General features: G+C 45.6%; 1 protein-coding gene across 2 annotated transcripts in view; it reads right to left on the reverse strand.

The window, feature by feature from the left end:
- PTPN14 (protein tyrosine phosphatase non-receptor type 14) overlaps positions 1 to 13,666 on the reverse strand; it is a 111,971-nt gene that overhangs the window by 62,930 nt on the left and 35,375 nt on the right. For both annotated transcript variants that reach the window (XM_044290782.1, XM_044290783.1), the window contains exons 2-3: positions 12,636 to 12,977; positions 1,983 to 2,152 (exon numbers count right to left, since the gene is read on the reverse strand). In XM_044290782.1, the coding sequence (XP_044146717.1) occupies positions 1,983 to 2,152; positions 12,636 to 12,821 (356 nt within the window). In that variant the 5' untranslated portion in view covers positions 12,822 to 12,977. The remainder of the gene's footprint in view (positions 1 to 1,982; positions 2,153 to 12,635; positions 12,978 to 13,666) is intronic.

Below are 13,666 nucleotides of genomic sequence, written 5' to 3' on the forward strand. Positions count from 1 at the left end.
TGATTGAAGATCTGGCGCGAGATTTTCAGCCAAGATGGCGGTGGCCGGCTTGTCGCGAGCAAATGGATGAGGTAAGTATTATTTACTTATTTTTTTTCATTTTACACTGTGTTAATATTGTCAGATGCCGCGATCAGCTATGACTGTGGCATCTCAGGGGTACAATGATGGGGAGCGCCGCAATCGCCACTCCCTGTCAATGCACCCTCTACTTACAAAGAAATGCGCTTCGTGACAAAGTAATTCTTTACGAAGCAAATTTTTTTATTTAGCAATTTTCTAATACTTTGCTTATCTCTCGTTATCAGCATATGGAACTGTAATAGACTGCAGAATACTAAATCTATCAAGATAAATCCCCCTCTCCACTCCTCAATAGCGCCACGGTAAGGTAGATTTGCTTTTCAGGTTCCTGGGAAAGCTGGGTTACTACCATATGGATTTGTAATGCAGTCTGCAGAATATTAGATCTACCAAGAAAAATTCCCCTCCTCACTCAAATATAACGCAGACAATGGATTGTAGCAAGAGTCAGTGAAAGTGAATGCCTGTTCTGTCGGAAACCCTCCCAATCTATCAGAAATCTATTAGATCTTCCTCTCTAGTGATACTCATTATTACTCAAGAGTGTAAGGGCTCATGCACATAAACGTATTTATTGTCTGCATCCAATCCGCATATTTTTGGGTCGGATACAGACCCATTCACTTCAATGGGGCCACAAAAGATGTGGACAGCACATCGTGTGCTGTCCACAGCCGTATGTTTGTTCCATGGCATCCGGAAAAATATAGAACATGTCCTATTATTGTCCACATTATGGACAAGAATAGAACTGTTCTATTATGGGCCGGACATTCTTTTCCTCAAAGTGCAGAACGCACATGGCTTTTGTCCCTGTTTTGCGGATCCGCAATTTGTGGATAGCAAAACAGGCAACGGTCATGTGCATGAGCCCTTAGGCTGTTATTATAGGGCATTAGGGACATTATAATGAGAGTGGTAGAAGAGGAAAGAACTATAGCTTCCAGCAGGACCAGACTCTTACTATGGACATCAGTGGACATTATAGGGAGAGAGGTATAAGAGGAGAGAACTACAACTCCCAGCATTTCCAGGTTATTTTTATGAGCTATCAGAAACCAGTACAGGGGGCAAATATAAGGAAAGAACTACAAATCCTAATATTTGACAGCTTATAGAGGAAAACACCACTCTTTTGCACACAGCACAGGAGCTCTGCCCACATCGTGACATCACACAGGTCCTTCACCACTTCTCTGCACTGCTGAGCTTTGTCTCAAAAAATAAATGGGGTGAAGTGAAATTGGCTGGAGTGGAATGAGCAAGTTGAAAAAGCTGGGAGGCAGATGATAGATCTCGGGGCAGTGGAAGGCAGATGATAGATCTCAGGGCAGTGGGAGAGAAAGTGGCTGTGGAGACCTAGGGCAGGGACTCCTATAGCAGTGCAGACAGATTGGTCTGACAGCATTTTATTGTGGCCAAGCCCCGCTCCTTTCCTGAACTTCCTGTTCAGTGTGTGATGTCAGGCACGTTCACCTAGCCATTCTCTAGCTGAAGATGGAGCAGAGCGGGGAAAAGAAAACGTTCTTCGTCTCCAAGATCTCTACTAAACTGCTTACCACCTTGTACACATAGCTGTGCATGCACTATGGGTTAAAGGGATTATCTGAGCCTGGAAATGCCCCCCATATGCCCGGTCCGCTCACACTGATTCTACTTACCTGGCTCCCCGTGCCACTCCTGGTTCTCGCACGGCAGCCGCTGCTTCTCCCTGTACGCGGATGAAAACATCCGGTGGTGTCGGGGGGGTTAGCCAATGGCAGGCGGTGACACCAAGGGGAGAAGGCATTTCCAGGCTCGGATAACCCCTTTAAATGCAGTTACATTTTTTTATGTTTTTTTTTCAGGGTTTAGTTTCCCTTTAAATAAATGCAAAGGTGACTTAGATGGGCACACACCTGGTGATGCTCTGGTTCAGATAGGACACGCTGGGCACATAGAACATGACACCAAAGTACAGCAGAGGCTCTATGGAGAACTTGTCCAGCTGCTTCTTCAGCGATTTCTCCAGCTCCACCCACCGCACTTGTTGAGACTTTCCCACAAACCAGAGTCCAAAATAATGAGTCTAGAAAGAAGAAGAAGAAAAAAAAAGTAGCTCAGCATACATCTCTGCTGTATACTTTCCCAGACCACTGGTTAGGCTGCTCCCATATCGCCGAATAACTCGTTAGATTTGCCATTCAGGGGTCTAGGAAACCTGGGGGGAAGACTCTGCTGAGAGCTGTCCACCATATTGATGACCACCTAGCTTACCCAAGATTTCAAACTAAATGTCTTCTGGTCTACCTTGACCATTTACAGTCAGAAATTAACTCAGGAAGCCACTTCCAGATAGTGGCACTAGAGAGACTCTTCTCTTTCTCTAGGACAGGCATGCTCAACCTGCGGCCCTCCAGCTGTTGCAAAACTAGAACTCCCAGCATGCCTGAACAGCCCACAGCTATCAGCCTACAGCAGGGCATTGTGGGAGTTGTAGTTTTACAACAGCTGGAGGGCCGCTGGTTGAGCATGCCTGCTCTAGGGGATACCACTTTGCATATTATCTTCCCATGGTGCATTGGCAATAAGTCTCCTTACACAGTCAGTACCTCTCCTAAGCTTTCACCATTTACACACAGAAAGGACAGGCCGTCGATATCAAGATCTCCAGACAACAACTTTAATGGACACACTTTTTACAAGATACTGTGGTATGGATCCGCGCAGTCTATTACGCCATTCCGTACCAATATTGTGGTATATGATGTGTACTGGCCAAACAGAGATCAAAAACATACTAGTCTGGCCTCCGACTGGCTACTGTGGCCCTACATAGCTTTCCCAGCCTACACGCTAAATAATGTGAACAAGGACCCAGAGAAAAATGTAGATTTTCGCCTGAAGTCTGCCGATACAGATAATCCGCGCACACGGAGCAGCAGCTTTTTTTTTTTTCTCTCCCCTCGGCAATATAAAAGTTTACGTTGTCGGGAAGCAGTGCTGGCAGCGTCTCCTCTGGCATCATTATCTGTAGCGCCTGGGAATGCAACCTGTCAAATGTTCTGCCTAATATGTTCCCTCGTGCACTTAGCTTTTGCTTCACAATTAAATAAACTGCATTCCTGACCATTTATAGAGCACATCCCTCCAATAATAAAAAGAAAAAAGAAAAATAAATCAAGAAAGTCAAGACTTTTTTTTAAATTCTATTATATCACACACTGGATGACAACCCTTATAAAGAGACTGTCAGCTCTCGGCATCTGCGTTTTAGTAAATACTTGCATTCCCTATGAAATGACAATGATAAAGCATCTTTTCTTAGTACTAGTTTACATTGCGTTGCTCCTCTGTTATTCTTCCTGGAAATGTATAAATGTATTAACCCCTAGTATTACCCCTTGTCAACAGGGTGTGTGCCTCTGTGCTGGCCGATCAGTGCCGACAGTGTCTGTTTAAACAAATACATGTAAAACTTCTAGCGTTGTGTTATTCCTCGGTTATTCCTCCCGGAAATGTATGAATAAGCTAAAGACTGTGCGTTACCATTTCGAATTGTCAAAATGGCGTGTCCCTGCAGTCCAGCATTGTGAGCACTGTTTAGTACATTGTCAGTGTGCAGGTAAGGGCTCTTTCACACTTGCGTTTTTTTCTTCCGGCTCTATGCCGGAAGAATCCTGATCAGTTTTATCCTAATGCATTCTGAATGGAGTGAAATCCGTTCAGGATGCATCAGGATGTCTTCAGTTCCGGACCCGAAAGTTTTTGGGCCGGAGAAAATACCGCAGCATGCTGCGCTTTTTGCTCCGGCCAAAAATCCTGAACACTTGCCGCAAGGCCGGATCCGGAATGAATGCCCATTGAAAGGCATTAATCCGGATCCGGCCTTAAGCTAAACGTCGTTTCGGCGCATTGCCGGATCCGACATTTAGCTTTTTCTCAATGGTTACCATGGCTGCCGGGACACTAAAGTCCTGGCAGCCATGGTAAAGTGTAGTGGGGAGCAGTATACTTACCGTCCGTGCGGCTCCCGGGGCGCTCCAGAGTGACGTCAGGGCGCCCCACGCGCATGGATGACGTGATCGCATGGCACGTCATCCATCCGCATGGGGCGCTCCGACGTCATTCTGGAGCGCCCCAGGAGCCGCGCGGACTGTAAGTATACTGCTCCCCCGCTCCCCACTACTACTATGGCAACCAGGACTTTAATAGCGTCCTGGCTGCCATAGTAACACTGAAAGCATTTTGAAGACGGATCCGTCTTCAAATGTTTCAGTACACTTGCGTTTTTCTGGATCCGGCATGTAATTCCGGCAAGTGGAGTACACGCCGGATCCGGACAACGCAAGTGTGAAAGAGGCCTAATATACCCTATTGACAAGAGGAATAGTAACAGCCAGCTGACAGTTTATTTCACCCATTTGCAGGAGGAATAACAGAGACAGGGCAAAGCACTGGTTAAAGTGCACAGAATTAGGGTCTATTCACACATCCGTATGTCTTTTGCGGATCCACAAAACACGGACATCGGCATTTTGCGTACCGCACATCGCCGGCACTATAATAGAAAATGCCTTATCTTGTCTGCAATTGCGGATTTTTTTTTTTTTTCGGGAACAGAATTGCGGTGCAGCCCCATAGACATGAATGGTTCCGCAATTCCGTTCCGCAAAATGCGGAACAGAATTGCGGACGTGTGAATGGACCGTAAGAAAAACATGGCTTTCTCCAGAAATCACACCTGTCTGAGCTATTGCATTTAAACTCCTTTGAAGCGAATAGGGATGTGCTGCAATACCACACACAGCCTGTAGAAAGGTGTGGCGCTGTTTTTGTTTCTTTTTAGGAATAGGTGCTCCAGAATGGTTCTCTCATAGGGCAGGGGTCAGCAACCTTCGACACTCCAGCTGTTGCGGCACTACAACTCCCAGCATGCTCCTTTCACTTCTGTGGGAGTTCAGAGAACAGCCAAGCAAGTGTGCATGATGGGAGATAGTTTCACAACACCTGGAGTGCCGGAGGTTGCTGATCCCTGCCATAGGGAATACAAGTATGTATTAGAAGAGACATGCAAGGCGTGGTAATAGAGTCACTCTAGAGTTGCCACGGGGCAAATCCCGACTCCTGAATGGCCACCCAATTTTTTTTTTTTTTGCGAAGGGTTCGGTGGATTTTAATCAGTAATGTTGCTGAAGTTGACAGGTTGATAGCCTGCAGCCAGCTCAGTGTGATTTCTGGGGCCTTGGCATCGGCACGTAATCAGCGAGGGATTGTCACTGCGTTGCCTCTGATGGCAGAGCGGTCATTTCGTGCAGCTTGCTTGAATCCCGTCCAGACGTACAGCAGCTGATCGGCCAGGCTGAGTGGGCGCGCTTCTGTTAATGAAATTACATTGTGTGTGGGACTCGTAAGTGCTGCTCGCTGCAAACTGCTTCCCATCCCGCTGCCCGACTCCAGTAATTGCAGCAACAGAATGTAAACCGTATCCGCTAATCACGAGCTGGAAAACACTAACCATATTACAGGGGAGGATACGGGAAGACTGGCTGCATTTTACGCGATGCAAGGTGAGCATTAAAGGGCATCTGTCAGCAGTTTTGTACCTATGACACTGGCTGACCTGTTACATGTGCGCTTGGCAGATGAAGTTAGTCCCATGTTCATCAGTGCCCGCATTGCTGCGAATAATGATGTTTTAATATATGCTAATGAACCTCTAGGAGCAACGGAGGCGTTACCATTACTCCTAGAGGTTCTGCTCTCTTTGCAACTGCCGCCTCCTCTGCACTTTGACAGGACCAAGCAGTGAAAACGTCATCACATCTGGTCCTATCAAAGTGCAGAGGGCATGGCAGTTGCAGAGAGAGCACAACCTTTAGGTGTAATGGTAACGCCCACATTGCTCCTAGAGGCTCATTTGCATATACTTAAACTTCATTTTTCTCAGCAATGGGGGCACATATGAACACGAGATCAACACAGAAGCCTTCAGCTGCCAAGCGAAAATGTAACAGGTCAGCCAGTGTCATAGGTACAAATCTGCAGACAGATGCCCTTTAACTGCCCCATCCGCGTGGATGGGGTAATTATTCTTAAAGGGCAACGTCAGGTAAGTGAATTGATTCGTTCTAATCAAACTCATTTCTGACTCAGCATACACTCATGCATGTTTTGTGGCCCCCATTGAAATGAATGGTTCCACATTCGATCCGCAAAAAATGCGGATCGAAACTACGGTCATGTGCATAAGTCCTTGGAGACAGTGGATATCTATACAGTACAGTGTGCTGAGGCAACAGAACACAGCCCTGAAGAAAGTAGAGAAAGAAAAGCATTCCAGTGTTCAGGGAAGGTGCGTGTTGAAGCTCTGTGGAGATAAACTACTTAAAGGAAAAGCTTACAGTCTTCATAGCAGATATTGTCCATAAGGTGAAAGGCTTCTGGCCCTGGACAAGCTCAAAGGCAGAATCTGGATATGCCCACCATACTACATCCCACAATGGAAACCTGTAGTAACGTTAACTGAGTACAGCAACCTGTGGAAAAGGTGCAGAGCTTAGTCTGATGTTAGGGTCTGAATTGTGGTTGCCTAGAAAAATAAAATAAAATGAGGTGGATGCTTATGTTTAAGTCAGCTGGAGAAGTGCAGTGTGAAGAATATTTGGTTAAAGGGACATCTTAGCCTATTAACTACCTGTGCAGCCACGTAACATGTTAGATCTGACATCGAAAATGGAACATTAAGAACTGCCAGTCCATGCATGCCGAAAACTGTAACTATTGTACTTGAAACATTCTGCTGTTAACTTGGCCTGCACCGCTAAACAGCATTGACTTCATCAGCAGCCAAAGGGACCCTGCCTTGCACCTCATGGCAACCCTCCACACCAAACTGCCTTCTTACAGCTCACCAAGCACAGCGCCGTACGTCGTATAGTGGCTGTGCTTGGTATTGCAGCCCAGGCCCATTCACTTAAATAGGGATGAGCTGCTCCTAGGCCACGTGACGGATGAACGTGACATCAGGAGCTCACAGGAGCGCAGATGCCTTCTCAAACAGCTGATTGGCGGAGGTCCCAGATGTCAGACCCCCACCGATCAGATACTGATGACCTATCCTGAGGATAGGTCATCAGTCAAAAAAGAATCTCGGAAAACTCCTTTAAGTACGGACTAGAGAAAAAAACCTCCAAGTGTGATTACAGACCTGCAGGGATACAGCACAACCCATATCATTCAACGGCCACTGATGCCAGATTAAAGGAATTTTACAGCATTTACTGTAATGGTTATGACTTTGCATTACGCTACGTTGACAACTCCAGTAAACATATACGGCAGAGAACAGCCTACCGGAGTTCACCGGATCTGCAGCCAGGTCCCATTATAGTCAATGGGGTCTGGCGGTGACCAGCAGTATATGGCTAGGCCAGATCCGGTAAACTCCAGCACGCTGTCCTCTGCCGGCACAGCCTGCCAGTGATGTTAACATAGACTTGTTATCAAAGAAATTAGGAAATAAAAAAAATAAAAAAATAGTAACTTGGCAAATCTGTAAAAGCGCCAATTTTTTGACAGACGGTGATGGTTTATGAGGCGCGTGTCTACTATTTCAAAGCCTTTTTAAGCCATTTTCTGATATTTTACTGTAAACCAGTCTGTTGCGATGGAGACTACGACACTCCCTTTGCTCAGACGATATATTAGTTTAGGCCTGGGGCTTAGAAAGGATTATGACATCATTACAGGAGATACATCAAATAATGGAGCCTGGAGGGAAGTTTACACTTTGTCTTAATTTACAGGAGAAATAAAATCGTAATATTCCTTTAATCCAGCATCAATGACCGAAAGAGAACATCTGCAGCTATAAAACTCAGGTCTCATATGTGTTGTGGCCAGGGGTGGACTGACCATAGACCCTACAGGGAAATTCCCAGTGGGCCAATACCCTGGGGGCCGCCCCAGCCCTCCTCCCTGCCTCTGGCCATGTACATAATGATCTAATGCTCTCGCCTCTAATTAATGCCACAAGCATCAGGTACTTATGCAGCTGGCCAGCCTCCGCAGGTGCTCTCCTGAATTCAACTGTCCTCAGGATGGTATAGGGCAGTATTTTATGCTGCAGTGTGGAATTTGGTTCTGCTGGGGCGGTATTTTGTGCTGCACTATGGTATTGCTGGAGCGGTCTACTTCTGTTGTCTCTGCCTACTTATAGCTTAAATTGCCCCCCCCCCCCCTTGTCAATTTGGATTCGCCTATGATATGGGGCCACATTTAGATTCCCAGTTCGCCCCTGGCTGTGACCTCTGAACAGAAGCCATAACACCATAGGGGGCCAGTTGTAAGAAAGGCAACGATGGCACCCAGTGGTCCAGACTGCTTTATAATGAGGTTGGCTACTCATGTTGTGTGTCGTTTTGATAGGAAGCATTTCAGTCCCAGATCATGCACCATTCCCTACATGCCTCCATGCCAAAATATTACCTAAATGTGTAGCATGCAGCGGCCCACAAAGGGGATGCGTGGGGGTAGAAAGGATGGGAGTGATGGCTGCGGCAATGGCAGTTGTTCTCATGGTGGCAATCCCTTTCCAGCTCTCTCCGGGCCCACCCTGGGCTTTTAGGGTCTTCTGCCTGGTGGTAGCTGGGGTGCCATAGATGTTGTGTGATAAACAGAGTGCAAGGCAGGAGAACAGGGTGATAGGGCCCAGAGGGAATGACCAGGCCCCTATGGTTATTATAAAGTACATTTCTATTCATTGAGTAGATGATGGGGAATGTAAGCAGTAGGCACACTTCTGAGGTAGATAACACAGCAAGGTTTTTCCCAAATGCTGTGTATAGGGGCTGACAAGGTGTTGATGCCCTCCAAGTCTCTCTCTCATATATATATATATATATATATATATATATATATATATTAAATCTCATGGATTCCTCCCAAAATGATTACAGGTGTGCAAACTCTCAATTGCAGGATGCAATCCTAAATTGGATGAACAGTCAGTCTCAGAAGTGTGGTGGGCGCCAGAAGTAATTAGCCTTTACCACAAGCATTAAAGTCTAAAGCCGTAGACATGCATTACCTTTTCAGGCCAGGACTTCTGCAGTCATTTAATGCTGCTTTCTCTCAGAGGTTAATCCTTAGTAAAAAAAAATCCCTGTTTTTCCCAACAGGTTTCCACTCTCAGAAATTGTGTTTTTTTTGGGAGAAAAATTCTCTTTAGGCTACTTTTCAGCAGCACACATAAAATAGGACTCCTCTCTTACCTGTTCACTAGCAGACTCTAACCAGGGGGCTCCCGTCAACTACATAAAAGAACTGCCAGTTTAACTATTTCCTGCCTATACATAGCCTTATGGGATCTCAAGCTTTTGACGTGTGAACAAAACATTAAACCTTCAAAAATGAATCACAGTTTAAAGGGGCTATCCAGAAATTTGATATTGATGACCTATCTTAAGTATGGGTCATCCGTATCAAATAGGCAGGCATTCGTCTCCTGGTATCAGCTGTTGCAAGAGGCCATAACTCTCAGTGCGCACTTAGGCCTCTTCTTAGGCCAGTGACGGCACGTTACAGAAGTCATATGGCCTGGGTGCAGCTCAGTCCCATTCAAGTAAATGGGACTGAACTACAATACCAAGCACAGCCACGATACAATACATGGAAATGTGCTTGGTAAACTGTGAAGAGACTGCAGCGCTCACCAGAATGTGGCTGCCTCTTCAAATAACTGATCAGCAGGGGTGCCGGATTCCACCGATATGATATTGATGATCTATCCTGGAAATAGGTCATCCATATAAAATTCCCAGATAACCACTTTAACCCTTTAGCAGTGATCCACTGGGTTACTAAAATTGGATATGCTTACACACATAGGTGGGAAAAGAGGGTGCAGGAGAATACTAACACTAGACCCATCAGTCATGGAGAGGGAAACCCTGGACCACAATGAGGCCTTGTTTGCTATAGGTCCTCCTCTCATCGTTGGCAGGTGTACACAATATAGAGATGTAGAAATTAACTTGTGCGACCCTCAATAAATATGGCTGCTGTCTTAAAAACAAACAAAACAAAAAAAACAGTGCCACACACATTCAGAAGTTGTGTCTGGTATTGCAACTCCATTCACTTTAATGGAGCTGAGCTGCAATTCCACCGACAACCACTAGGCAGGTGTGGTAGTGTTTTTGCAAAAAAATTAAAAAAAAGCCGCCATGTTTCTCAAATCCCGAAAAATCCCTTTAATACCATGAGTAAAATCTCATGATTAACATTAGAATTCTTCATGCCACATATAAGGTTCTGACCAGAAAGGTCAACGCAGGTCTGAAAATAAACTGGAAACAAATGGCGCTTGGTGTTTTTGTGCTATTTACAGACCCCGGAGCCGCCCGGCAGAATTTTACTGCCATTGTCCGGTCTATTTTTACAGGTTACAATGTGGAGGGAGGAAATAAACTATAATGTGCTGAGTGCGGTGGAAAGGCAACGTGAAATGATAGATTACTGTGCCATTGTTCACCGGCCAAAAACACCTACTCCCTTATAACGTGCAGGAGGTTGTTCCATTCCTATAGCAAAGTTTGCAAAGACGCTCTTAAAGGAGCATTCCCATTGTAGACATTTGTGGCTATTTCTGTAGGATTATAATGGGGGCATTTCAGGGCACTGGTTCTCAATCTGACTATTAATGGTGCATGTAGTGGGTATGTCATGCATGTCTTATATGGGAATACCTCTTTAAAAGGGCATCTGTCAGCAGATTTGCACCTATGAAACTGTCTGACCTGTTACGTGTGCACTTGGCAGCTGAAGACATCTGTGTTGGTCCCATGTTCATATGTGCCCGCAGTGCTGAGAAAAATTAGGTTTTACTATATGCAAATGAGCCTCTAGGAGCAACGGGGGCGTTACCATTACACCTAGAGGCTCTGCTCTCTCTGCAACTGCCGCGCCCTCTCCACTTTGATTGACAGGACCAGGCAGTCGAAACGAGATCACACCTGGCCCTGAAGAGGGTGCAGCAGTTGCAGGGAAAGCAGAGCCTCTAGGTGTAATGGTAACGCCCCCGTTGCTCCTAAAGGCTCATTTGCATATAGTAAAACCTCATTTTTCTCAGCAATGCGGGACCAAGCGCACATGTAACAGATCAACCCGTTTCAGAGGTACAAATCTGCTGACAGATGCCCTTTAAAGGCTATGTCCAATGCTGCAAATACTGTATTACATTTATGTAATGCATCTAAATTGAAAAATAAAAGGTCTTGATAAAAAAAAAAAATGAAAAAAATAAAATAAAAAGATTATTGCCTACAGTTCCTATGCAGACCCGGGTGTCTCTATGGTAACAGACTACAAACCCTGCGTAGTCTGATCCTGCAGTCATACTATCTTCCACCTCTCATCTACAAGGGAGTGTAACTGCAGGATCAGACTACACAAGGTTCGTTTGTAGTCTGTTACCATGGAGACACAAGTCAACCCAGGAAACGCGGACAAAAATATTAGATTTTTTTCAAGACTGATTGCAAAGTTGTTCAATTTTTTTTCATTATTATTTTAGATGCATAAAGAAAAATTGATTATGATGGGGGGGGGGGGGGCGCAATCAGATTTTGTTAAATTAGGGCAAGTTTAATAACACTAAGCTTACGGTTCGGCAGAAGCTGCTTTCTTCTAGGTGCACCGGCTGCCATGGGTTCTGGGATTTCTCAAGTCCAAAGTTGAAGGGATAAGTCATATATGTGGGAAACAATGCACACTTCTACAAATAAGTAATGACCCAGTAAGTTGAGGACAGACTGGCTACCTGGCTCATGGAATCTGCCACTATGCCAACCTACCCCCTTATTACAGACCCATTATTAAAGAGGACCTCTCCTGACATGTCTGTGTTAGCAACTACTTGTATTTCTCAGATAATAACAATTCTGGAGCATTTATTCTTATAACTATGTTGTGTCATCCCTCTATTACTCCTGCTAGAAGTCATGAAGGAATTACTAGCAGTTTGCAATGCAGGTCCAGATGGGTGTAACCATTTGGGGGTGTATCCTTGCACAGTCTGACATTATCCAATCAGTGCTACCAGTGTCAGACTGTGCAGGGACACCCCCCGTCCCCCCAATCGGGTAACACCCAGCTGGACCTTCATTGGAATCTGCCAGCAATTCATCCATAACTTCTAGCATACTAAAGGAATGGCTCCACATAGGGTCATAAGAATATAAGCGCCAGAATTAGTATTACAAGAGGCGAACGGCTCTCTATAAATAAGGATTCTGTAATATAGGAGGTAGGTAGACACAAAGATCAACTTACTTGGCTAACCTTGCATGCTCCTGGGTTTGGGAAGTCTCTGCTCTGCTCTGACATTACCAAACAGACCGATTATGCCAGAATGAAGGTCAACAGAAAGTAGCTGCAGATTAAGCTTAAATACTCTGTGCTGCTGTTGAGAAAGCAAATTACTTTGAATGAAAAAAAAAAAAAAAAAAGCCTACTGAAGCAGCATAAAGTCTCCCAAAATAAGCCAAAAAAGTTATGGAAGCCCTTACCTCGCAAAGTTCCAGTCTTTGGGCCACAGCCTCCAGACACTCCAGCCCAGTGCTGTCCACATTGAGAGTGCACTCAATCTCAGAGGAGTTCAGCAGCCGAATGCGACTCACATAGCAGTTCTTGCTCAAGACATTGTACCTCTTGGTCCTCCTCCCTAGCTTGATCTTGTTGATCTTGAAAGGCATGGTTTAGGCCTCTGTCCCGGTTGACCCCCCTTTCCCCCCAAGGGCAGTCCCTTCACTTTATTTTTGCTTTGAATCTCTCGCCACAAACTACTTTTGTCCTCCGAGCGTCGGGATAGTTGTCCATACCCAGCGCGATTCAACGGATGTGTCCGCCACCTGCAACAGATGAAAGATACGGTGTAACTACAGAGGGAAAAAAAAACATTTGCACAAAAACTCCAGGCAGGAGGCCATGCAAGAGACCCCGGACTGACGCACCACCAACGCAGGAGCAAAGATGATGACTGGTTTGTGAATGTGCGACTTCAGGAGACATCGCTGGGTTGCTATGGCGACATACAGGAAAAGAAGGGCGGATAACCGTACAATAATCAGAAGCCATAGGCAACCTGAAGAATACGCGACTGGTTATTTATAGCGGAGCGCAAACCAGGATTTCGCGCCCACACACAACGATTCATGTAAAAATATGATTACCAAGAAAGAAAGAAAAAAAAAATAAACTAAAACAATAATTGCTTTTTATGAAGCGCTCCATGTACATGCAGCCGGTGCCTTAAAGGGGTTGTCTCATCATGGACAATGGGGGCATATCGCTAGGATATGACCCCATTATCTTATAGGTGCGGGTCCCACGGCTGGGACCCGCACCTATATTGAGAACGGAGCCCCGCAAGTGAAGTAGGGAGCACTGCGCATGTGCAACCGCCATCCATTTATTTTCTATGGGGCCGGCGAAAATAGCCGAGCCACCACCTTGCGGGGCTCCGCTCTTGATATAGATGGAGGTCCCAGCGGTGGGGGCATATCCTAGCGATATGGGGATTTCAGGATTTGGTTATTCA

This window comes from Bufo gargarizans, chromosome 4, assembly GCF_014858855.1.
Source record: "Bufo gargarizans isolate SCDJY-AF-19 chromosome 4, ASM1485885v1, whole genome shotgun sequence".
Lineage (NCBI taxonomy): Eukaryota > Metazoa > Chordata > Amphibia > Anura > Bufonidae > Bufo > Bufo gargarizans.